The sequence below is a fragment of the Dendrobium catenatum genome, unplaced genomic scaffold, assembly GCF_001605985.2.
Source record: "Dendrobium catenatum unplaced genomic scaffold, ASM160598v2 fragScaff_scaffold_1165, whole genome shotgun sequence".
Lineage (NCBI taxonomy): Eukaryota > Viridiplantae > Streptophyta > Magnoliopsida > Asparagales > Orchidaceae > Dendrobium > Dendrobium catenatum.
This window is the reverse complement of record NW_021319627.1, coordinates 701,744-728,894: the sequence shown is the minus strand read 5'-3', so window position 1 is coordinate 728,894 and position 27,151 is coordinate 701,744. Positions and strand designations below refer to the sequence as shown.

At 35.0% G+C, this 27,151-nt stretch overlaps 1 protein-coding gene across 3 annotated transcripts in view; it reads left to right on the top strand.

Moving 5' to 3' along the window:
• LOC110111279 (E3 ubiquitin protein ligase RIN2) overlaps positions 1–16,476 on the top strand; it is a 60,553-nt gene extending 44,077 nt beyond the window's left edge. For 2 of the 3 annotated variants that reach the window (XM_020843073.2, XM_020843071.2), the window contains 3 exons: positions 337–561; positions 15,671–16,025; positions 16,117–16,451. In XM_020843073.2, coding sequence (XP_020698732.1) covers positions 337–561; positions 15,671–16,025; positions 16,117–16,173 — 637 coding nt within the window. In that variant the 3' untranslated portion in view covers positions 16,174–16,451. Of the gene's footprint in view, positions 1–336; positions 562–15,670; positions 16,026–16,116 lie in introns of all 3 variants that reach the window. The other variant, XM_020843074.2, reaches the window with a different exon arrangement.
• The last annotated feature ends 10,675 nt before the right edge of the window (positions 16,477–27,151 follow it).

The window sequence follows — 27,151 nt, the reverse complement described above, 5'->3', positions numbered from 1 at the left end:
AAACTAAGGAAATGTACAATTATATTTAACGAGTGGAAAGTTAATATGGATTCATCATAGAGTTCATAGGTCTACTTAGTTTAGCACTGTTTGCTTTATGTATTATTCTTTCTGACATAATCAGCATACTCATTATTCTATGAGTCTTTTCTTCTGTTTACTGAAAACTAATTATTTTCTTGTTGATGCTATTGGTGCCACTATGATTTAATTATAGTCCAATATTTAAAAATTATGTAAAATTTTTTAGCTGTTATCTATATTAATTTCAAATAGTGTCATTCCTTTGTAACAAGTGCCTTACTTGGCTGTATTCTGGGCATGTGTTTGCTATAGGCTGGATCAAGGCTTGACTGAAGTGTATTCCTGTCCTACATGCCGGAGACCTTTGTTTGCTTCAAGTTCTCAAGGTCAAACAAATTCCAATGTTCAGCAAATTCCAATTGATGGACAAATTGCTGAACAAGTTAATCTGAGGGATGACTATCGAAGAATATCAACTCGTGCATCTCCTTCTTCTGCATTTCCAAACCAGCAGAATTTTTCTGATACTTTGTGGAGGTTTTGATTTATTGCTATTGCGATCCTATTACTTTTCCATATAAGCTATTTTTAGAGTATTTATTAACAATTCAAGTTTCAATTTCAAGTTATTTAAGGCCAATTTTTTTGACGTAATAATTTGGAAGTGATTGGGGCTTAGGTTTGGATATGGGTTTCATTTATGTTTGTTCATTTGTTTTGCATGAACTCTCCTCTTATGGGTTTCATTTCAATGCTTGGTTGATGAGGTTTTTTTTTATACATCTTCTCATTCATTATGTATTGTTTTGTTATTTTATCCTCCTCTAGTTTTATTCTGTTTTATTATTATCTTATTTTAAAAGCAAAAGTGAAAGTCACTTCGAATACCTCATAAGTGGAATTCATTCTCATCTTCAAAAAAACTCACTTTTATCAATTTTCTATCAAACAAGAACTTTGGAACTCTGTTTTGATTGTGAAGATATGAAGGTGAAATTTATTACTCAACATATAAGCTTATATGACCACCCTCCGCCTAACTACTATAACATTATATTATAATTCCTACCATCATCTATCTTATTAACTTGATGCCTACCACTTCTAAGGACTATACACGGAGATGATTGTATTATGCTGAAGCATTCCACAATCATAAAAAAATAAGAGAGAGGAGCGGTGTTTAAGCTTTCAGCCATAGTAGAAAGAAGCTTTTGCAACAAAGAAAGGAAAAGGGGATGAATCTCCTGAAGCTAAGAAAAGATGGCAGTGAAAATAGTAGTATTAATGTCCTCTTCTCCATATTTAACATTCATTTTCACAGCAAGTGGCTGTGTTCGTGTTCCCTCTCTCATTGAGATAGAAAAAAGTGGGATCTTGATACGCTTGGACTGGTCTAGCCGACCCAACCTGTGGGCCGGCCCCTGCAGTACAGCAGGTGCAAGCCAACTGGTTCGCAGGCTGCTTAGTCACCCCCCTTAGGAGTGTGGTCCACTTGCTAGAGCTATTTGGTTGAGGGTTGTTTAGTCCTTCGGTACTAATTTTGTGTTTGCTTTAAGTAGGAGTTTGTATTAGGGTTAGGACATCTTTTTGGTGGCTAATTTCTGAGTTCTCTTTGGTGTCTTGGCCTCTAGTGGCGTCTTAGAGAGTTTTAGAGAGGTTGATCCTCCTCTTGAATAGAGGATCGTTTATATCTTGCTATTTCTTTTCATCTTCTAGCAATCAAGAGTTTTTTTTTGTGTTTTCATCCTTAAAAACCTAAAAATATATTTGATTAATCTGCTGAAATTCTGATTTCAACAATTATTTCTTGTTTTTCCTATTGTTTCCTATCAAATTGGTATCAGAGCAGTTTTTGGGACTGTTTTTGGGGATGTTTTTGTTAAATCTGGTGACTGATTTTTATCCGAAGAGGTGTTGTTTTCTGTTTTTGGGGTCAAGATCTAGATTTTCGAGTTCTACAAAAATTCGGTTATTGATGGCGGCCAAGAAAGTGGCTGCGTTGGAAGAACACCTTGAAGGGGAGATGAACCAAATGAAAGCAATGGTAGATGATCGAATATCGTCCATGGAAGAAATTCTGATCTTCATGAGATGGTGAAGAAGATATTGAAAAATCAAAATCAAATGGCGGCATCGGAGGCAAGAAGTCTGGTAGGGAGAAATACGAATTCTGAAATTCGTAGGAGAGAAAACAATGTGGAGATCATAGAGGAGAGAGAGATGGAAGGTATGAAGAGAGATGTGCTTATCCGCATGAACCACAGAGTGTTGATTGAGAAAGAAAAGATGGGGAATATGATAGGAGAGGTGTTGATTTTGAAGGAATGAGGGGAGAAAGTAAAGATGGGTATGGGTATGAGCGTGGAAGGGAGGATTGGGATACTTGGGGAGGACCGAACACTTGGGCATGGGGAAATTATGGAGGAATCAGGGGAATGTGGGAGATCCGAAGGTCCGAATGCTGAAGATGTTCATTTTTGAAGGGGAGGATTCATATGGGTGGATCTATAAGGTAGAGAGGTATTTTAGCATCAATGGGTTGACGGAGGAGGAGAAATTGACGGCAACTGACTTATGTTTGGAAGGGAAGGCATTGGTTTGGTAACATTGTAGAGACATGAGGAGGCCTATACGGAGTTCGAGGGAGTTCAAGGAATGCTTATTGAAATATTTCCAAACCAGCAGGGGAGGGGACTTCTATGAACAATTCCTTGCACTAGTACAAGAAGGCTAAGTGGCAGATTATTGAGAAAGGTTTAAGTACCTATCGATTTGATTGGATCGACTATCGGAGACTGTTTTGGAGGGGAATTTCATCAAGGGACTCAAATCAGAGATCGAGGCGGTGGTGAGGGTCATGAGACCTCGTGACTTAGGAGAGGCTATGGAGTTGGCATAATTTGTGGAGAATCAGAAGTACTAGGAGACGGGAGTTAGAGGCAGTAGTTCAGATGTCTCTTACAAGATGACCACCACTATCTTAGCACCCAAGGGGCCGGCATTGGTAGGAGGAGGAAGTGGGGTGAACTTCAAGAGATTGACAGAGAGAGAGATGGAGGAGAAGATGGCGAATGAGCTATGCTTCATATGTGATGAGAAGTATACTCCTGGGCATAGGTGCAAGGACCGAACTCTTTAGGTTCTTACCGCTTGTGAGGATGAGGAAACTGAGGGAGGTAAGAGTGAGACAGGGGGAGAGGAGGAAAAGCTGCATCTTAATGTAATAGAGGTCTCATTGAGCTCAGTGTTAGGATTCACTTAGAGTCATACCAGGAAAGTGAAAGGAGAAGTAGCAGACAGGGTGGTGGTGGTGTTTGGGTTCAAAAAAATTGCACCCCGGCCTCCCCTCTGCTTCGAGGAAGTTTTAATGCTTTAAGTTATGGGGTAAATTTTCAGAAGGGAGATTGAGTTTATAGATAAGACTACCCAAAGATTCGCCCTCATTTTGTGAGGAATTTAGATACGAGTTTTGATTTCCTATAAGCATAAACCCTGTGTAGTTAATCACCCCTCTTGATAATGAGAGAGAACTTTTGATTAAAGTTAGTTGTCAAATATATATGTAGAGATATGTGTTATCTGTCATACAGTAGTAGCATGAATTTAGGTGTTTGAAAAATTGATTTTTAAAACTATTTCATCATATGGCACTTAAAGCGGATGATGGGGGGATGATGGACCCGATCAAGATCCCATGGTTCTGTCGTCCCGAGCCATCATGGTCTATGATCTACTTAGTCAGAAGAGGTAGTCGACCCAACCTGATAGAAGGATTCTTGTCGGCAACCATGGTTTGCATCGTCCAAGGGTACCTTGTAGACTTGGGGTGAGTATTTATTAATGAGACAAATTTGACATTTTTGTAATTATTTGTTGGACCTTATCCACTCTACTAGTTGCCGACAAAGGATTGGGTCCATTGCTTTTATGCTTATATTTGTGAATTTTCGTGTTGATCGACCTTGAAGGTCTATCATGAACGTATAAAACCAAAGATCTCGGTCGATGACGCGATCATATATTTGTTCATTTGTTCATGTCATGTCGACTCTCGTCCTATCAAGGAGAATGATTGGACTTGAACTTAAGTTCATTTTTTGGCCTGTGCAGCATCATCAGATGTCACATGTGTAAATACGACACGCTCGACACGCTCGTCGGGGATCATGTTGGTGTATATTCTTACATGTATACAGGTTAATGTGCATGCATGAGCACTTTTGTGTTTGTGTGTATACATATCGATGTGCGTATAAGGCATTTTTGGATGTATGATGGGTTTTCTAAGACAATTCGTAGAAGCTTGTATTCGTCATAGTTCTTCTGTATTTGCCCGTAGGTGACATGTTGGGTGCACGACGGAACTTCTACGACAGTATGTAGGAGCTTGCATTTGTTGTAGCCCTTTGGCATTTTGCTCATGGATAACATATCGTGTGTATGATGAATCTTCTACAGTCACTTATGGGTGTTTGCATTTCACTACATGTTGTCTGCTTCTACTGGTAGAAGATCGATGTATTACTAATGTTGAGTGGTTAATGGCTGTATGAATGATTCAACATCCATCACAAATTATTCCTCGTCACCGGTGAGTGGATTGCTGTATGAATGAGGACTCTCTTACATTTGCTTGTGGATGCCCGTATTCATCATACACATCATTATGTATATTTGCTATAAGCTTGGTTGATCATAGGTGGATTGGCATGTTCACTTGTAATTAAGTGACATTAATTGCATGAGAGTTACACTTTCTTTGAATTCTTCGAACATATCTTAATTGACAGTTCGTTGCATGTCAAATCCCTTTGTCTCTTGTAGGGTTTAAATGTATTCGCTTGCCATTTTATTGCTGTAGACTATGCGAATGTTCTAGCATTGGTTATACGCTCCTATATATAACTCCAAAGAACACTCTCAACTGTAGGCAAATTTGTTGTATTCGTTTACAAGTCAACTTCCTTCGTTTGCAGGGAACTCGTGTATTTGCTAAATACTTGATTGGCAAGGGCGTCCTTGCGATCATTGCATGCTCATTATCATCGCTTTTAGAAAGCTTAATGTATCCATTTGTAAGTTAATTGGCACCGATAGTGAGGAGATTATCTCTCTCACAACTTTCTTGATTTGTTTGTAGGAACGATGCATTCATTGCACATGACGCGTGAGAGATTATTCGCCACATATCTTTCATCGCCATCTCTAGATAATTTGTTGCACACATTGTAGCTTTCCAACATATGGCCAGTTGATTTGTGATGTGAATGATAACACTAGCAGCATTGCTGGTTAGCATTTGCACTTAAGTTAATATGAATAGGCCATATTATTCATTAAAGAGTCTGGCATTGTGGCTCATATACAAGTCATGTTTGAACTTCCCTATCCAGTACGAGTTCCATACTTGTTCATTTGCAGTTATTTGTTCATTATCTAGTGAATCATGGATTCACTTTATGCATCCATTCAAGCTTGATTTATTACTTTAGGTCCTGTTCCCTGTAATCCAAATCAGGTTCAGTTTGCTGTCATTTAGTTTAAATCCAAATTCATTTAAGTCTTGCTTAATTCATGCTCTTTGTATTTGCTCAAGTTCAAGTTCAAATTACTCGAGTTTAGTTCAAATTCTCTATTTAGTTTGAGTTCAGCTCAAGTCCAAAACAAATTTTTTTGCATTCATTCATTTTTAAGTTCAAATTATTTAAGTCCAATTCGTCGTCATTCAATGTGCAAGTTCCCTACTGTCCAAATCAAGTCTCATGTTAATTTGTGTGTTTTCACTGAATTTCGGCAGCCTCCTAGCATCTCCCCCGCTTGGGAAAGACTACAGAAGTCTTAGCCTGCCCGCCACATCAAGAAAGATGTGCACAGTCGGTGTCGAATGACACCGCTACTGTAGTGTTCAAACCCCACCATGCCAAGAAAGGCATGCATGGGTCTTCGGGGGTACCTATTTGAAAACACAGTTGTTTCCCGGACGGCACTGAGGAACATATGGGTACTTATATTTTAGCTCCATTGTGCTAAGAAAAGCACGCACAAGGCTCGCCCGCCATGCCGTAAGCGCTGCACCGAGTTCCCTCCCACCATGCTTAGAAAAGCTTGCATAATGGGTCCCTCGGCGTGCTGCAAACACCTAAAACAGGACTTCTGAGGATTAAGTGCTTCGCCGCGAGCACCGCAACGAGCTTCCTCCCACCGTGCTAAGAAAAGCGAGCATGTGTGGTTGCTCGTCGTGCTGGAAGTGCCGAAAATAGAATTTGGAGTTTGGGGAGTTTTATATTTGTGATGACTGACGACGGCGAAAATTGCCTCTCCTTTGATTTTTTTTTTTTCATCATTCCATTTTTATCCACCTCATTTGTGTTGAAAGACGATGTAAAATAAGAAAACAAGCATCAAGATCCTTCAATGTTGTCCCAGTTGGTATTCGATAGATAGGGTACCATGCAACAGAAATCCAACATCAGCATTTCTAGCTTCACTGTCATTGTTTAAGAACTAATCCGTCAAGGCAGCATCACTATTTCTTAAGAAAAATCCATTTATGTTAAACTTGGAAGTGTTCTGAATGAAGCTCTTTGTTTCATGCACTTTCCGGAATTATGTTCACTGCTTCCGTCATCAGTGAAGTCCTTAGAGTTGTTAGGATCATTCTTTTTACCAAATCTCCCACTAGATTACCATATAAATGTATACCAGACAAATATGGCACATACTACTGAATGTCGCAATCGCTACCATTCAGAACCAGAAGAATGCTAGCCCGTATGCACTTCACTCTTGAAAGAATCACAAGGCTCCTCCAAAGTGAAGTAGGGCCGGCACTCGACATCGCATGTCCTGCACCCTACCTTAGTTGTCTTATAGAAAAACTGAGCAGCAATCGATGGAGTTTTCGACTCCAAGAAGTGATCCAAGTTACCAAAACAGGAATTCTCCGTCACCGAAGACGAACACAAAGAAGAAGGAACAGAAGAAGCTGAAACAGATTGAGCATTTGATGGTCTTACTTCCAATCCAGTTTTATCCTCCGGCTCAAAGCAATCAGGAATGGAAACCTTCTCTTTGAATACTAGAGGTGGAACAAACCAAACTTCAGCAGAACTACTGCTTCGTGACCTCGAAAGGAACTGGAGATGCTGATGATAGCCTAGCCATGCCTTGGAGGGGTTATAGAATCGATCCTCCCTGTGGCCGCGTGCAATCTGCAAGGTTGCTCCAAGCATTTCAAGAAAATCGCTAGGGATGGAGACAGGCATACAGAGTGGAACGGGGATTAGAGGGCTTGTGCGACTGGGTGTGTGAACGGCTGAGGGAGGTACTGATCTCCTTGGCGTGAAGTGGAGAGGGTGAGGGTATTGCTCGCGTTCCTATGTAGTACATAACAAAGATAACTCCTATTCTGCTTCAACGATAAGGTATTAGTGGACATTTGAGGTAGATCACAAATTTTACCGGAGAAGGTGTGAGATCAGCCAAATTTACGGGATTCATGCAGATATTATGACTCATATTAAGTGAGCATTTTATTTTTGATTTGTACTTAGTAGATTGTGAAGAAATAGGCGGATTGGCATAGGAAGGACAACCAATTTGAGATTGGGGAAAGAGTGTTCTTAAAGCTAAGGCCCTACAGGCAGAGGACAATCACCTCCAGGCAGAATGAGAAGCTACCTCCAAGATATTTCGGCCTTTATGAGATAGTAGAGAAAATTGGAGCAATAGCGTACCGCTTGAGGTTGCCTCCAATAGCCACCATCCACCCAGTATTTCATGTGTCACAGTTGAGGAGTGTTATGGGGGATCACAAAGTCAGTTTAGAGTTTCCAGCAGTATTGACTGAAGATTTAAAAGTGGTCTTGGAACCCATGGAGCTACAAGGGATACGCCAGGGAGAGGGAGGGGTCAAAGAACTGTTGATAAAGTGGAAGAATCTTCTTGATTATGATGCTACATGAGAGCCCTATGAAAGTGTGAAATATTAATTCTCATCTTTCCACCATGAGGATAAGGTGGTTCTTTGGGAGCGGGGTATTGATACGCTTGGACCGGTCTAGTCAGCCCAACCTGTGGGCCACTCCTACAGTACGCTTGCTGGTTTGTAGGCTGCTTAGCCGACCCCCTTAGGGGTGGGGTCCACTTGCTAGAGCTATTTAATTGAGGGTTGTTTAGTCATTTGGTGTTAATTTTGTGTTTGCTTTAAGTATGAGTTTATATTAGGGTTAGAACATCTTTTTGGTGGCTAATTTCTGAGTTCTCTTTTGATGTCTTGGGCTCTAGCGGCGTCTAGAGAATTTTGAAGAGATTGATCCTCTCGAATAGAGGATCGTTTGTATCTTGGTATTTCTTTTCTTCGCCTAACAATCAAGAGTGTTTTCATCTATAAAAACCTAAAAATTGGCTTGGTTAATCTGCTGAAATTCTAATTTCAACAATTATTTCCTTTTTTTTCCTATTATTTCCTATCAGATCTCTATCTAAATTTGTATGCAGGAAATCTTTGTTTTTTCCTTTTAAAGCTTATGTGAAATAATTTTATTTATGTGCGGCCATGAATGTAGGTTAGGGGTGTAAGTGAGCCGAGCCGGCTCGAGCTCGACTTTTTTATGGGCTCGCGAGCTGAGCTTATTGAGCTCATGAGTCGAGCTCGAGTTTCAGCTCGTTTAGTAAACGAGCTCGAGTTCGAGCTTGAGCCGGCTCGAATAAATATTAATATCATGACAACAACAACATCAAGCCTTTATCCCACTAAATATTAATATATATTAAATAATTTTTTTATTTATTAAATTTAAATATTTAAAAAAATTAATAAAAAAACATCTAAGTTATATTTAAATGTTAAATATTTCATCTTTTTTTCTAAATTATGTCTAAGTTTTAAAAATCTCGCCTAAGTTTTAAAAATCCCGCCTAAATTTTAAAATTCCTACCCATGGCTAACGAGCTCGCTTTCCAACTGACAAGCTGAGCTCGTTTACTGTGGGAAGAGCTCGAGTTCGAGCTCGCTTTCCAAATGACAAGTTGAGCTCAATAAGGCATAAACTCGACTCGACTCGTTTATACGCCTAGTGTAGGTGAATCACATCGAAGCACATAAACATGTCTTTTGATAAATCCTAAAAGTGGGATCTCTATCATTATCTTAAATTTGTTTGCAATAAGTTTAGGGTTGACAATCTCAATTAAAATAATCATTACCAAACATCCTAATTAATCATTTTCATTATTATTTGTACTAGAATACTATCGTTGCAAGATCCCAAGTCTTGGATGAGAAAACTATAGGGTTGCGTTAGGTGGTCGACAGCCAGTGTAAAACTTGTCGAATAATCATGATATGAATCCTTTAAAAATTTGTGTTAATGCTAGGGCTTCCCCTGGAAACGACACGCTGTATGGTCTGAATACAATGACAAGTGTGCAAGGGTCGCTGTGCACCGACGCCTGAGTGCAGTGTTAAATAGGCAACAGTTCTCACATCAATGACAGATGTGGGCAAAGAAACTAGTCCATGAAACTCAAATTAGGATATGAACTTGGAATATAGGCTCCCTTACAAAAAAATTAATGGAATTAATAGATGTTATGACTCATAGGAAGATAAATATTGTGTGCATTCAGGAAATTAAATGGGTTGGAGAGAAAGCTAAGGAGATTGATAGTTTAGGATATAAACTATGGCATTCAGGTAGGAGTCGTACTAGAAATGGTGTAGGTGTGATTATAAATAAGAGTTTGATAGATAATGTTATAAAATTTAACAGAATTGGAGATAGAATTATGACTTTAAAGATTGTTGTTAATGTCAAGATTGTTAATATTATAAGTGCTTATGCTCCTCAAGTAGATTTGAATATGGGTTCAAAATTAAAATTTTGGAATGACTTAGAATAATTAATACAAAAGATACCTTTTGAAGAAAAAGTTTTTATCGGAGGAGATTTAAATGGACATGTTGGTAGAGAGGTAGATGATTTAAAAAGTATTCATGGTGGTCATGGATTTGAAACGACAAATAAAGGTGATAAGATCATATTAGATTTTTTAATAGCTAATACTTTATTTAAGAAAAAAGATGAGCATCTTATCACTTATAAAAATGGATATAGTAAAATGTATATTGATTATTTTCTTATAAGAAAATTAGATCGTTTATATTATAAAGGTTGTAAAGTTATTTCGAGTGAAAATTTGTATACCCAACATTAATTATTAGTTTTGGACTTTAAGATAAAGAGGCAGAACATAAATAATAAAGTAAAATGATATTCTAGGATTAGATGGGGGCATTTAAAGAATATTAACAAAAGTATTTTGGAGCGTAAGATTTTAGATTTTAAGATTTTGTTTGTGCATGAGGATGCTAATGTTATGTGGGAAAAATATCTAATGATATTAAGAATATTACAAAAGATGTGCTTAAAATTGCAAAGGAAAAATCATCTAATAGTAAACATAGTTGGTGGTGAAGTTCTAATGTGCAAGAAAAAATAAAAAATAAGGAGATCTGTTATAAAAATTGATTTAGATGTAAAAATTCTGATAACTGGGAAAGCTATAAAGGGGTTCGTAAGGAATCTAAGAAAGTTATTTGCGATGCAAAATTCTTAGCTTTTAATGATTTATATAATAGATTAGATACTAAGGAGATAAAAAGATAAATGTATAAGCTAGCTAAACAAAGAGATATGAGTAGTAAGGATTCAGTTCAAGTGAAGTGTATTAAGGATAAAATCAAAAAATATTTTTCTTAAAAGATGATATTCAACAAAGGTGGATGACATATTTTGCTACTTTTTAATGAAGAATGTAAAAATACGATTGACTTTAGTGACTTTAGCACCCTAAATGAAAATAAAGATTTTTGTTTTTATCGGCGTACTAATAAAATTGAAGTTCGATTGTCTTTAAAGAAAATGAAGTGTAGAAATGATGTTGAACCTGATGATATTCCAATAGAGGTGTAGAAGTGCTTAGGAGATGAAATAATTTCTTGGCTTACTAAATTTTTTAATAATGTTTTGAAGATTAAAAAGATGCCAGATGAGTGGAGAATGAGTATGTTAATTTCTATTTTTAAGAATAAATGTGATACACAGGAGTGTGTGAATTATATAGGAATTAAATTAACGTGTCATACTTTAAAACTATTGGAGCGAGTAATGGAGCGTAGGTTGCACTGTGTTACTAATGTTTCTCAAAATCAATTTGGATTCATGCCGGGTAGGTCTACTATGGAAGCCATACATTTATTGAGAGATTTGATGAGGAAATATAGAGAGAATAAGGAGGATCTATATATGATATTTATTGATTTAGAGAAATCATATGATTAAGTTTCAAGAGAAGTGCTATGGAGAGTTCTTAAAAAGAAATGAGTTAATAATGTTTATATTCAAATCATTAAAGATATGTATGCAGGAGCTATTACTTGTGTTCAAACACAAGGTGGCTTGACCAAGTATTTACCGATTTCGGTTGGATTACATCAAGGATTAGCTTTAAGCCCATATCTTTTTTCTATACTCATGGATGTTCTCACTAGACATTTGCAAGAGGATGTACCTGGGTGTATGCTTTTTGCTGATGATATTCTTCTTGTTGATAAGACTAGAGTGGGAGTTGAAGGTAAACTTGAATTATGGAGGTCAACCTTAGAGTCTAAAGGTTTTCGCTTGAGTATATCTAAAACTCAATATATAGAGTGTAATTTTAGTAGCAATATACGTAGTGAGGGGATAGTGACTTTGGGCGATCAAGTCATTATTAAGAGTACACGTTTTAGATATATTGGATATATTATTCAGAGTAATGGTGAAATAGATGGGGATATAATCAGCAGAATTCAACTTGGATGGTTGAAGTGGAGGAATGCATCGGGCTTGTTATGTGATGGAAAAGTCCCCCTCAAACTTAAGGGAAAATTCTATAAAATGGTGGTGAGACCTGCAATGCTTTATGGTGCTGAATGTTTGTCCATTAAAAGAGAAACATAATACTAAGTTAAGTGTTGCAGAGATGAGGATGCTCAGGTGGATGAGTGGCTTTACCCTTAGAGATAGGATACGAAATGAGCATATATGTGAAAAGGTTGGAGTAGCTCCAGTGGAAGATAATATTAGAGAGAGTCGCCTTAGATGATTTGGTCATATTAAACGGAGGCCTTCCGATGACCTGGTTAGAAAAGTTAAGGTATTAGATTTGACTTATGTTAAGAAAGGTAGAGGTAGACCTAAAAAGACTTGGTTAGAAAATATTAGAAATAATCTTTATTTATTAGATTTAACTGAGAATTTGACTTTTAACATGACACAATGGCGAAAAGGATTCATGTAGCCGACCTCACGTAGTGGGACAAAGGCTCGTTGTTGTTGTTGTTGTTGTAGTATTAATATTTGTACTAAGCTCATCTCCTACATGTGTAGGTGCAATTTATTGACTACGTAGCTTGATAGCTATGTTGATTGCTTTATAATTAAGGAAATTTTCACACTTTAATTAATTTTGCAATTCAATTACAAACAATCACTATCTATTAGTACTTTGTACTTCCTTTTTTTAATTTAATCTTTGGTCCTTTAGGAGTTAGGTTTTTCAGGTACAAGTTTTTGATATTCCGATTAGGGGTGTCAATTCGGGTTGACGGGTCGAGTTCGGGTCGAGCCCGAGTTGACTCGGTTCTAAATGGGTCAACCCGAACCCGACCCATTTTTGTAAACGGGTTGGCTATCTCAACCCGAACTCAACCCGCGCGGGTTGCCGGGTTGACATGACCCGACCCGGTTAATTAAACTCGAAGCGGCAGACGGCATCGACAGCAGGCGTGGCGGCAGCAGACGAGTAGCGGTAGCGCGCAGGCGGCAGCTGCACCTCGGCACGCGAGCGACAAAGCGACTGAACCCTAACTGAAGCGGGCCTTGCTGCGCTGGCACGCGAGCGGCGAAGCCGAAGAGGGCTTAACCGCACTAGCAAGCGAACCAAGAACGATAAAGCCGAAGTGGGCAACGGAGCACTGGTAGCCTGGCACTCGTTGTGATTCCCGAACTGCGAAGCGACGCGACTTGACGCATCGGGCAGTCAATGTGGGCATCCGGGCAGGGACCATTTCCGGGTCAATTTCGGGTCATTTTTTGGGTTCCCGGGTTGACCCGAACCCGACCCGATTTTTGAAACGGGTCAGTTTATTGAACCCGAACCCGGATTTTTCTGGGTCGGGTCAAAAATTGACACCCCTAATTCCGATACTTTTTTTTTTTCTTTTTTCTCTTTTCTTTTTTGCTTTTCTTCTTTTTCTCTTTTAATTTTTAATTTTCAGAATACCTTAGTAATGATGTTGAATACTTGATTGTTTTTCCCATCAAGTAACCTAAATTTAATTTAATTAAGGGTTGCTATAAGGATTCACAATGCCATACCTATGGTTTATAAAAAAATTTAAAATCAATCTAAGTATTACCTTTTCACCAAATTTTAGTCAAACTATCCATATCTAGTAGTCAAGTGCTTGTGTTGTAAATTTTTGAATTTAGTAGGAATTATTAACTTGAACGATTTTCTTTAGTTGCTTGTTAATACTATTTTAATTTGATTTGTTTTCCCCTACTTATTCATTGAAGCACCATTAAGTGTTATGCATATTTTTTTTATTTTAATAAATCTAATTTGCTAGTTTGTTGGATTAATGCTTAAGATTGACATTGGCAAATGCAATACTGATCAGTGTTCTCTATAAGCGGAACTGAAAAAGATTTTATTATCTTGCTTTTATATGTTTATGATGTATATTACAGGAGCAGATATTGAGAAAATCAATGATTTGGGAAAATAATTGTCAAAAGAATTTGACATGAAGAATTTTGGAAAAGCCAAGAAGATTCTTGGAATGATAATAGATCATGATAATGGTATAGAAATTTTAAACCTATGATAATCTCAGAACATTGATAATGTGTTGAATTGCTTCAATATGATGAAAGGAAATATGGTAAGCATGTCACTTCAAGTTCTTAAAGGAATAATTATCAAGATATATGAGGAGAAAGACTATATAGTTAAAGTCTTTTACGCATCAGAAACTGGCTCTTTAATATGTAGAATGGTTTGCATGAGATCATACATTGTATATGTAGTGGGAGTTTTAAGTCATTATTTGTCAAATCTATAAGATAAATACTGGGAGGCTGCAAAATAGATTTTTTCACCGCCTGAGATGTACAATTAATCTTTCATTAACATTTAGAAAAGCTAAATTGAAACTATAGGGATATATTGTTTCTAATATGACAGGATGTTTGAATACACGGAGTATTACACTACTATGTATATTGACTTCTTAGGTGGCATCACCATCAGTTAGGTGCACAACAATGGAAAATAGTTGTATTGTCAATGACCGAAGTTGCATATATGGTTGTCATTGAAGTTAGTAAGGAGATTGTCTGACTTAAATATTTTCTATATGAATTGAACTGATCGTAACAAGATATTTCTCGACAGTCAAAAGTGTTATTCACCATGTAAAGAATAATAACTTCTACTCACGAAGAAACTACATATAATTCAAGATCCACTATATTCGCAACTTACTTGAAGATGATGATTTATGTCTTTCTCAAAATCAAAAGAGCAGAAAATTCCTTGATATGTTCACAAATGTGACACTCACTGGAAAAGTTGAGGTTATGTAAAGCCTTAGTTAATCTCCAGAAATGATGATATAGAGGAATTGCACGGAGAAGTGTTTAGACACTTGAGCGCTAAATTAGTACATAAAAAGTTGATACGTGAGAGATTTGGTAAATTATGAAGATAAATTTCCTTATCTAACTCATACAATTTTTTACCTGCCACCCTTTACAAATTTATTGTCTATCATCTCCTATCTAACATTTACATTAGAATACTTACCATCATCCACCTAATAAATTCAAACTTGCTACCTATCAATTCTAAGCACTATATAAGGAGATGATTGCATTGTGTAGAAGCATCTTACAACTACAAGAATATAAAGATGGGTAGAGAGAGAGAGGTGAGGGTTTTAAGCTTTCAACTATTATAAAAAGATGCTCTTTCAATAAAGAAGGGAGCGAAGAAAGTAGCTCTTCCAACTGAGAAAGGAAGATGGTAATTGCAACATTTTTAGCATATTTTTCTCCACATTCAGCTCTCTTTTTCACAATAGGTGGAAGTGATCTCTCTTTATCATTGAGAGAGAGAAAGTGACATCTTTATTCTTGTCTTAAATTTGTATCAAACGAAATGTTTGATGTACTCTTTTAAAAATTTAAGTGGAATATTTGATAACTGGTGTAGTCATGGACGCAGTTGAATCTCACATAACCATGCAAACGTGTTTTCGAATTTTAATCTCTGGTGTTTTCTTTCGTTGGTTTAATTTGAGTTCACTCTAAATTTCATCACTATCCTAACACCAATCACTTCCAAATATTTGCATTGTGACTGGCTAGTCCTTGGGTTCTTATTTCTGCTTGTTTGAATGGTCAGACCTCATATTTTGCCCATATATTTTTCTAATTTACACTGTAGAAAGTACTGGCCTGGGTCATTTATGCATTAATATTAGCTTATTTTTCATGCCTAATTATCTTACTCCCCATTTTTTCTACTACAGCAGAGTAAGCCTTGATTCTAGCTGGGCGTCTCCTTGGTCAAATTCCAGAATGGATGATGCCAGCACATCCAGTGCAATTAGATCTGTCGGGCTAACTGGAGTGCAAATGATGATGAGGCAGTTAGCATCTGTTAGTGAAAATTATGCCCATAGGTCTTCTCCAGATGCTTCAGCTTGGAACTTATGGCCGAGTCTCCATGCTTCAGGCTCCTCTCCTTCTCAACCTTCTCTGAATCATAACAGGAATGTCTCTGGCCTTAGATTTAGAAACACCACACCGCCTTCAGACCTGCTTGCCATGGTAGATAGAGTAAGAGAGGTTCTACCGCACATGCCCGATGAACTAATTATTCAGGTAAGTTTAAAAAAGTTTTAATGCTTTTCCTTTTGATCCAGTTTTGGAAACTTCACTTGGATCTATTTTGTGCTTTCTTTGATGTTCTCAGGATCTATTACGGACCAACAACATCAATATTACCGTGAATAATCTTCTTATGATGTAATCGTGAACGCTCACAAGTAGGTACATATATTTGAGCTTTGTATGTTTATATGCAGTTGAGATAGGATGGGCTTGCCTGTTAATAGGTTCCTGATTACACCTTAATAAAATTCTTTTTCTAATCATTTTACTCCTACCATATATTTTCCTTTTAAGATATGTTTATCTATAATCGGGCCATGTATAGTATTGTTGTAGAGTCTTCGCCAAATATTTGATACATTGAAAAATGTGCAGAAACATTCTTGCCTTTAATTAAATACGTGTAATTTGGTTGCATTTGTGCTGATTATTATTATTATTATTTGTTGTTGATGTGTTTTCTGCTTCAAGAACACTATTGTGCATCATATTCAAGTTTATATAATTCTTCTTCTGGTACTTAAACGCTCTTCCAATTCAGATCATAAAATTTGGTATACAGCTTCCCTTTCCATTCCAAATCAAAAGCAGAATATTCAAGCTTTCGAAATACCCTAGCAGTTGGTGAAATTATTCTGCGGACGCCGAACGCTATCAAGAGATCAACTAGAATGCGTCATGTCACTCCTTGCTCAGTACCGCGGCTCAGTACCCTGCTCAGTATTGCTGATGTAACGCATTCTGATTGATCTCTGGACGGTGAATTACATTCAACGTCTGCACAGAATAATCTCTCCAGCAATTATAAGCAGAGTCTGGAAACAGACAGAAGGTTCAAACTGGGCATTTTTGTTGCCACCCTGCAAGCATATAGTGATTGACAAAAAAAAGAAAGCAAGCAGTTTGCGTTTGCATGAATTCTTTTCTTTTCTGCAGTGAAGCCTATACGTTGAAGCACGCTGGCTTGGAACAAAGGTTAAGATTTTAATTCAAAGTTTGAAAGTAGAAGATTAAATTAACTTTTGTGCTTGGATCGAGCTCGAAGTAAGCTCAACGAGTGACTCATGAGCCATATTTTCTGCTTGGTCCAATTCAGAGTATAGTCAAACTTAACAGTATATATATTTTCGAAATTTAAAATATTCTATGTATGTAAGTATTGTGTATTATAAGTATTTATATATGCACATTAAATATTTAGAAACAGTTAAAGAAAGGGAGGAAAAAAGTAATAATAAATTGAGCCTGTTTAATTCAATTTTGAGCCTGGTTAAAATTGAGAGGATTTGAGCTGGTGTGGTTAGAGTTGGTTTTGAGTTAGTTAATATAGATTTGGTATTAAATCGGCCTGAAAAATGCAACTCATTTTGATCTGTTGGTTGGAAGTTTTGGCTATCAACCGAGAGGTTTAGGGTTCGAGTCTTATATATATGATGTGTGTGTGAGTTTGTCTTAATTGACCAATGATCTAAAAAAAAAAAAAAAAACCTTGCCTAAAATTGGATTTTCTCACCTAATATGAAAGTTTTGTATAGCTGGTTGTTCCTGTGTGATTTGGTATGTTCACCATGTTCTTAGCATCAAACACTTTCTGTATGGAAAACATACAATGATGTGAGCTCTATGGCTATCTTTCTTTTTATTTTCTAATTAGCTTCAACAACTTCAGGTGCTTATCATGTGATAGTAGTTGAATTAAACACTCAGATTTTGTTTGTGATAATTTTCTTATTGTTTTTTAAAATAAATTTTTAGCACAAAAATTATTGAAATAAAAATTTTTGTACTAAAAAAATGCTTTATAAATCAGTAAGAAAGTTGTCCCAAACGAAACCTCAGTTTAGCGTATGCATTGGCCTGAATGAGAATCATGATTGTGTTTTTTCAGAAGAGCTTATGACAATTATTGGTTCAGGAAAAAACATGCATAATAATGTTTTGATTAAATTTATTGCAGAATAATTTTTAGTATTTTTACATTTATATTGAGAATAATATAGTCTTTAGAGTAATATATGGTATTAATTTTAATGTAAATTCAAAAATGCAATTAATCTGCTGATGTGATTTTTTTTCGTTTGTTCTTACAAAGTAAAATATGATTGACTTGTTGTTGTTGCACATCATTAAGATAAACTCACACATATTATACTGTAGGCTTTAAATTCAAATCTTCTTAGTTGATAGTCAAAATTTTCAATCAACAAATCAAGATGAGCTGCGTTTCGTTAAACACTGAGTTGGGGGGGAGGGGGGGGAGGAGGAGAATTGGAAAGAGCTCTAACATTAAGCAGTCACATTAGATAACTGCGACCAGGCCATCAACATTTAATTAGCACTATTAGACCACCTTGCCTCAATTTGACCACCATTGTTTGAACGCCACCATCGAAACATTTCCTTTTGACCACCATTCGATTATTGATGTTTAACCACCATTATCCAATCTTTGATGTCAAATTATCACCATCAAACCCACCCTGATTCAAGGTCTGAAGCTGAGTGATGGTGGTCGGGCAATATTGGTTGGAGGATTGTAGTTATGGGATAGTGTTCAGATGGCTATGTTTGAGTGATAGAGGACATAGTCGAATGACATTGTTGAAGTATTATAGTCAGATGATGGAAGACAAAGGATGGTAGTCGGGCGAAGAAGGCCAAATTACTATTGTCGAGTGATTGTAGTTAGAGGATTGGACTTGTGATGGTTGTCAAAAGATCATAGTTGGGCAAGAATGGTCAGAAATTGGAGGATCATAGTTGAGAAAAATTGGTCAGAAGATTATAGTTAAGTGACAGTTACCGAAGGATCATATTTGAGTAATCGTAGTCAGATGACTATAGTTGGGCGATTATGAGTGGGAGACCATAGTCGTGTAACACTTATCGAAGTATTAGTTGGAGGACCATAATTGAGTGATGGATGTTGAAGTATCATAGTCGGGTTATAGGGTCAGAGGACCACAATTGGGTGATAATGGTCGAAGGACTATAATTAGCTGATATAGGTCAAGAGATGGTAATTGGAGGACCATAGTCAGATGACGATTGATAAAGGATAATAGTCAAGGGATAGTGATCGAAAGATTGTAATCGAGAGATTATGAGTGCAGGATCATAGTCGGGCGACATGTAATGCCCAAAAATCAAAATTTAAAAGAATTATTTATTCTATCTCATAATTAATCGACTAGAGTTTCTAATAATCCATTAATATAAATTAGTTAAGAGGAAGCAACTATAAATCATATTCATCAAAATACTTATTTAATTTCATTCCTTTTACAAAATTTATATGCAATAGTTAGGAGGTTAATCAATACATTAGTTTATCATTCTAAACTCCTGACCACAAATGAATAAACTAAAAATAAAAAAAATAATAATTGAAAACTTGGGAAAGTCTGATCTATCTCACTCCATTAGGTCCTGACCAATTCTTGAAAACATATAAAAATCACAAAGTGAATGAATAACTATGTAGGTTATCAGAGCCTATAATTCCAATCAATACAAAACAGTGAAAATAATATGCATGAATCATTAAATTGACATCAATATAAACATATAACTATAAAAAAAAAGATAACAGTCAATGTGATCAGTGACATGTCATATAAGCAATAAAATGAGTACAATTATATATCTTATGAGCAGTGATCAATACCATATAAAGGACTAGTAGGTTATATAATTCTTATGCATATGAGTTATAAAATAGTTTATTCATTACTCTAGCAGTATCAATACTTGACCCAACTCGAACCTAACTAAAAAAATTATAGGTTCGGGTCAACCTATTTGCCAAACGGGTTAGGTTTGGGTTTAAGATACTAACCATTTCTAAAATTAGGTCAAGTTCGGGTTGGCCTTAAAATCTAAAATTAATCGAAAACTGACCCAAGTTGTATTTGCACTCATAGAGGTTTTCACCAAGCTCACGTGTGCGCTTTATGGTCTGTGCTCGCGCCCGCTCCCAGAACTTGCACCTATATACTTACCCTTGTTTGTGCCTGTACTCTCGCGCACAAAAGCCCAGGCCTGCATCATCCCCTGTGCCTGCGTTCACCCTAGAAGTATGATCTCAAGTCTCGCCAGCTCACAAACACTCGGCCACGCGGGTTAGGTCGGTTCAACTCGGTAATCCATATGGGTCGGGTTTGGGTTTCACTTTTGGACCCATTTACCAAAATGAGTCAAGTTTGGGTTAGCTAAATTAGATATGGGTCAATTCTTGGTTTGACCCGATTTGACCCGAATACCCATTTTTACACCCCTATATTACTCTATGAAATTAATATACTTGTCTTTATCATATGCATGTCATACAATATCTATTTTATGCATGTATATCATATTCTTATCAAATATATTATTCAAGGTATTAGTCTTATCAATAATAGCAGACTTATTTGTAGTGTCGTATGTGTATGCATGTTTTATAATATCAATATTATATGCATTGTGTATCATGCTTGTCTTATAGTTTATGTGAATCATGTGCCATTGTATCAATCTCACCAGCTATATCACTTGCATGTATCAATCATGTCCTATATCATATACATGTCATATCATATTATGTCATTTATGCAATATATCAAGTATGATAATATATATATAAACAGTAAAAGCAAGATTGGATATCCAACTATATGTGTCATTTTTCTTGTATCTGATCTTATAAGAAATCCCTAGAAACCATTATCAATTATATCAATCTTATTTTCAGGAATCAATCTCATATTATATATCAAAAGTTATCAGCTAGGTGGCTTTCATGTAGGAAGCCACCACTTTTCGCCTGTCAGCATATCATTCTCAATCACGTTTCTTATATCTCCATTTTTCATATTACTTAGAATTACATCATAAATCTTATTTAAAGGAATACTCATTGGTCCACCTTATTGTATATGGTAACATGTCTTTAGTCAACTTGAATCAGTCAAACATTCCTAGCTAGCCTTTCTTAATTTTACACACATTTTATATCATATAAATTATAGTAGCCAACATCACATATAATCAAATACAATTTCTAATATACTTATTAGTAGTCATGCAGTCCATAAAAAAATACATATTTTGCCAAATAAACAATAAATATATGTATATAACATATTTCTTTTCAAAATGTAGTACATTGATTCCAAATCATTTTATAATTAATATTATATAACTTTTTTTCATTTAAAATGACATATAAGTAAAATCATCGAGTAAAATTTTAATATTAACCAGTCAAAATGCTCAGAATGATGATATTTATTACATATTAAAAGTTATATGGTAGAAAATTTCTAAAATGAGAGATGCTACATTTTAATCAAGTTTAAAAGATAAAATTTAAAAAATTAAAATAAATAAAATAAAAATATGATTCAGGTTATCTATCATGATTAGAACACTTTTTAAACTATAACAACTGATGAAAATGATCCGAGATGAACTTTCTCTCTCCTCTTTAGTAAAATGATGGAGGGATGATTGAGATATTGAGTTAATGAAATGAATTTAGATATTTTAATATTCAAAAACCACTAACTTAACCTAGTGCCATGATGCTCAACCCTCTAGCATCGCTACGCTCCTAAAAGTTTTTTCAGATTCTCTCTACATGACACTTCACACCACAATGGTGCTGCCCGATGCTATGGCACAAACTCGAATCCACCATTTTCTCCATTTATTAAGAGCTTAAAGCTGGGGTGTTGCAAATCCCGATACTGTAGCACCCATACATCAAATTCTAAAAAATAGAAATTAGGCTATTAAGTGACACCCTTGTGATGATGGCAGTTAGGTAGTGTTCACATGGAAAAGATTATGCCGTGTTCTAATATTGGTGGTAGGAATATGTTTCGATGGCGAAGATCGAGCTATGTTCCAATGGTGATGATTGGGTGGTGTTCTATAATCTACATCCTGTGGTTGTCTTGAGGATGGAGGTCAAGAGCTTTAATATTAAACCATCATTGACAACCATTTTCATCAAACCTTTAATATTTAATTAGTATTGCTAGACACATAGTTGTAATTTAAGCACCATCATCTGAATCCCACTATCAAACCTTCGTGTTTTGACCACCATTCCACTATTAACACTTGACCACCTTTGTCGAACCAACAATGTAGACCATTGCCATTAGACCATCAATATGTAATCCACACCTTTATACACCCTGTTGTTATTTGACCACCATAATCTGAACGCCACTGTCGACCCTTTACCTTATAACCACTATTCGATTGTTAACCTTCGACTACCATCATTCAACCATTGATATCAAACTATCACCATTAAACCCACCCTTTGATTACAGGTATGTAGTCGAGAGACGGTGGTTAGAGGATGATCTTTGAATAATAGAGGTCAGAGGATCATAGTTGTGTGTTAGTGGTTGATGACTAAAGTTGAAGGATGGAAGATCATAGTTAGATGACATGATTGAAGAATTGTAATTGAACGATGGAGGACAAATGATCATACTTAGGTGATAGTGAGCAGAGGATGATAGTTAAGTGATGGTAGTTCAATAATTGTTCATGCGATGGTGGTCAGAGTATTATAATTGGGTGACAATGGCCAGAGGTCCAATAATTGTAGTCAGGAAACATTATTTAGAGGACCATAATTGGGTCAATGTGTTAGGACTTTAGTGAGACAACAATTATTAAATGATAGTAGTCAAACGATGATGGCCAGATGATTGTATTCTGGTGATTATGTGTGGAGAACCATATTCAAGTAACACATGTTTAAGCTAATAGTGGTCAGAGGACCATAGTTGAGTGATGGAGGTTGAAGGATCGTAGTCGGCTAATGGTGGTCAAAGGACTACAATTGGACGAATGTGGTTGGATGACCATAGTTAGGTGATGGAGGTTGGAGGACAATAATCAATCATGAAAATGTTATGACACAATCAACAGGAGGGGGTACAGGTTGAATTGATAATTAAAAAATTAAATTAAAGAGCAAAAAAAATGTAGTGGAAAGTGATTTGAAAATAATATTATTATTTAGAGAGGAAACTACCAAAAATAAATGTTTTTATTTTTATTTTTGAGAGCTATTTTTTTAAATTAATTTAAAAGTAATTCAAAATATATATTTTGATTAAAAAAAACTAATGAAAGATTTGTTTCAAGAATATTTCTTGAATGCAATCATAATAGTTTAAAACCGCAATTCTCATATATATAATTTAAAATAAATAAAGTGCAAAAAAATGCAAATTGAGATTTTATGGTTGTTAGGTTAACGTGACCTATGTTGTAATAATCCAAAATTTTTAAAAAGAGATTATTTGAAATATAAAAAATTTAGATCTAGCAGGCAGCACTGTGGTGCCAGTAAATTCCATCATAGTGTTGAAGGCTTTATCCCATAATAACTCCAGGATTGACATGTAACATAGTGACACTAGGAAGTTTGGCGCCATGAATAAGGTTTTCTATTGCTTGTTGGGGAAGAAAAGAAAGGAGAAGGAGAGGAGAAGGGAGAGAGAAAGCTCTCCAAGGCTTCTTTATATGTCGCTCATGTTACAAAAAGTATTTTGATCATTATAAGTGATATATACTCTACTTCATTTTTAATAATTTTGAGTTTGGTATAGTCTTCCCCTAAAAGAGATAAAATATGATATCTCTCATTCTTGTGAACTTTATTCATGCAATTTTTTATATGTGTTAGATATCTTTATTATGAATATATTATTTGATTTACATGAAAATTTCGTCTATTAGTTTTGTATGTATGTTATTTTATCTAAAATGAGTAAAAAAAATTAAGTGCAAAATGATCAAGTTCTAAGGCACTAAATATGAGTATGAGATACATGACACATATATGGTTATTATTAATTTACCATAACATATATTTTGGCATAATACATGCATACTGATAATTACACATAATCCATATTATTTTTATATACATAATATGGAATGTGTGCATGTGCAAGTAAAATGAATAATTCGATATGCTATATGAGATGGATAGAATTGGTACTAATATGATTGAGAAAACTGATGAGTAATGTATGACTGATGAAATTACTGATAATTGATAAGATTGATGACTGATATGATAAGACTGATGGTTGATATGACCAACGATAGATATGAAGATGATAAATATGACATATGATATATATGACCAAGGACATATATGATAGATGTTAGATATGATAAATGATAGATGATAAATATGACTAATGGAAAAATAAGATAGATAGATCGATGACAAATGTAATTGATGATTTATAACTAATAAGCCTAACAACTGAGAAGATTGGTGATAAGTGAGATAAGATATATAGTGATTAATTGATTGAACATATGATTGACATGTAGTTAGGCTAAAAGGGTACTAATATGAATATTTAACATGTAATGAGGATACGACTGACATAATGTGATAAGACTATATAATAATTACATGATGTATTGACTACTACATGTTTCTAGAGTTATATGTGTTATGGCTTCTATTTGATACATTTACTTCTATTATAGATATTGGTTACTTTGACGGGTTATGTGCTCATTTGTGGCTTTTACATATTTTCAAACAAGGGTAAAGATTATATAAATTAAAATTGTTCTAGGCTGTGGGCTCGAGTTTCTTTCTACATCTATAAGTCTTTCATTTGTTCTTTTATAGTTATGATGTATTTATAGTGATGTACTATTGCTAGTTGTATATCATAACTATTGTATGTCATTTTGGACTCTTAGGCTTTGTTTGTGACGGCTTTTTTATTGCTTCTTAAAAAGGAGTTTAGTACAAAAAAAATTAATTTTGTACTTAAATTCTATTTTAAGAAGCAATGAAAAAGCCATCCCAAACAAAGTCTTAGTGAGGGTGTAAATTTTGACTATAAAATGTATTTATATTTTCCACTATTTATTTTACCTAAATGCAAGTTTTAAGCTTTGGTTTTTAATTAAAATGATAGGTATATGTGCAATTCTTTTGATTTAGATTCTGGAGTATAACAAAAGTGGTATCAAAGTAATGGTTGTTGGAAGAATTGAACTATACCCAGAGCTATTAGAATGATTATATATAGGGTAGTGTATAAGAGTATTGAGTTTCATTCTTGCATTCATGAAAATGCATACAAGTATATGTATGCTATATATACTTAACATATATAATTGAATATGCATTACCAATTAGGCACAAGAAGATGAATCCAAATGAAAAAGAAATTCTGATTGAACAAGATTCAAGAGTAGCTTCAATTACACCGAAGGGTATATTAAAATTTGTTTATATGATTGCATAGACGATTAATAAAAGATTTATTTAGTAGTCTAAGGAAAGAACTTCTGAATGGAAACCTCCACCAATTAAGAAAATAGGTGAATGCAGTAAGAAAAAGAAATGAAAGCACATACTAAAAGCCCAATATAATTTGTCTAGCATAGAAGGCATGTAGGACAATATTTAGAGTGACAGGACTTCAAGTATGAAAGTCATGGGCATAAGATGATGCATTTTCCATTACCTAGATATTAAACAAGCTTTGTTCAGACTAGCCTAGCATCTGTGAGTGGTAGTTATACTAAACCTCAACTCCTACAAGAGAGATCACATGATTAAGTGCCTGATAGTTCTACTGATCGATATGATTTTTTATTGAATGTTGTTATGTAATTTTATTATTTTATTGAAATACAATATATCATATGATTGTCTACTTAGCTCACACTCATACATATTACTGAGTGAATATGTAATTTGATTAATGATTGATGTGATCAATAATCAATTTTATTCTGTAGTAGATATATCAAGGATGATATTTTTTTAAGGTGGTTAGATTGTAATATCCTAAAATTTTTAAGATTAGATTATTTGAAATATAAAAAATCTAGATCCAGCAAACAGTGTAGCGACACTGGGTTGGCATGCGCAACGATGCAACAGAGCTGCTATGTTATGAAATTCCATCACGACATTAAAGGCTCTATTTTATAGTAACTCTAGGATCAACATGAAGCGCTATAAAGTTTGGTTCCATGGTGTTGGCATTGAATTAGGCTTTTAATATATTAAATAGAAATTTCCCTCGCCACTACCCCATACCCCCTAATTCCATTGCTTGCATGCAAGGGAAGGAAAGAAAGAGAAGAAGAAGAGATGATAGAGAGAAGAGAGAGAAAGCTCACTGGATCTTTTTTATCCGTAACTCTTAATAAAAAAGGATTTTGATAATTATAAGTGACCTCTACTATACTTCTATTTTCAGTAATTTTGATTTTGGTATATTTCTCCCTTCTGAAAGTAATAAAAATGTTATCTTTCCCATTATCAGGAACTTTCACCATGTAACTTTTGTATGCGATAAATGTCATTATTCTAAACATTTTGACTTGGTATTTATGAAAATTTTACTGGTCAATTTTTTATATATGTTATTTTATATAAAATGAGTAGAAAAATATTAAGGGCAAAATGATCATATGCTAAGGTACTGAATATGGAAATAAGATATATGACATACATATGGTTATTGTTCATTTGACATATTACATGCATACTAATGAGTATACAAGATATAGGATTAAAGGGTACTGATATGAATATGTAATATGTAATGAGGATATGATTGATATGATATGATAAGTCTGTATATGAATTATATGATGTATTGACTGTTACATGTTCCTACATTTATATGTTTACTATTTCTATTTGATGCATTGACTTCAGTTATAAATATTTGTTACTTGCTGAGTTATGTGCTAATTATATGATTTTTACATGTTTTTAGGAAAAAAGGTGAGGATTTTATTGATTGAGATTATTTTGGGATGCAGGTTGAAATTTTTTTTAGCATATGTCGATCTTTCTTTTATTCTTTCATAGTCATGATGCATTTGTAGTAATGTACTGTTGCTAGTTGCATATTATGGCTATTGTATATGTCATTTTAGACTTTGGGTCAGGGTGTAAATTTTGATTATAGAAATATATTTATATCTTTTTGCTATTTATATATTTTTAATGTAATTTATAAGCTCTAATAGTTAATTGAAATAATAGAGAGATGCACGATTATTCTAATTTAGATTTTAGGGAGTGACATATGTCTACTCTC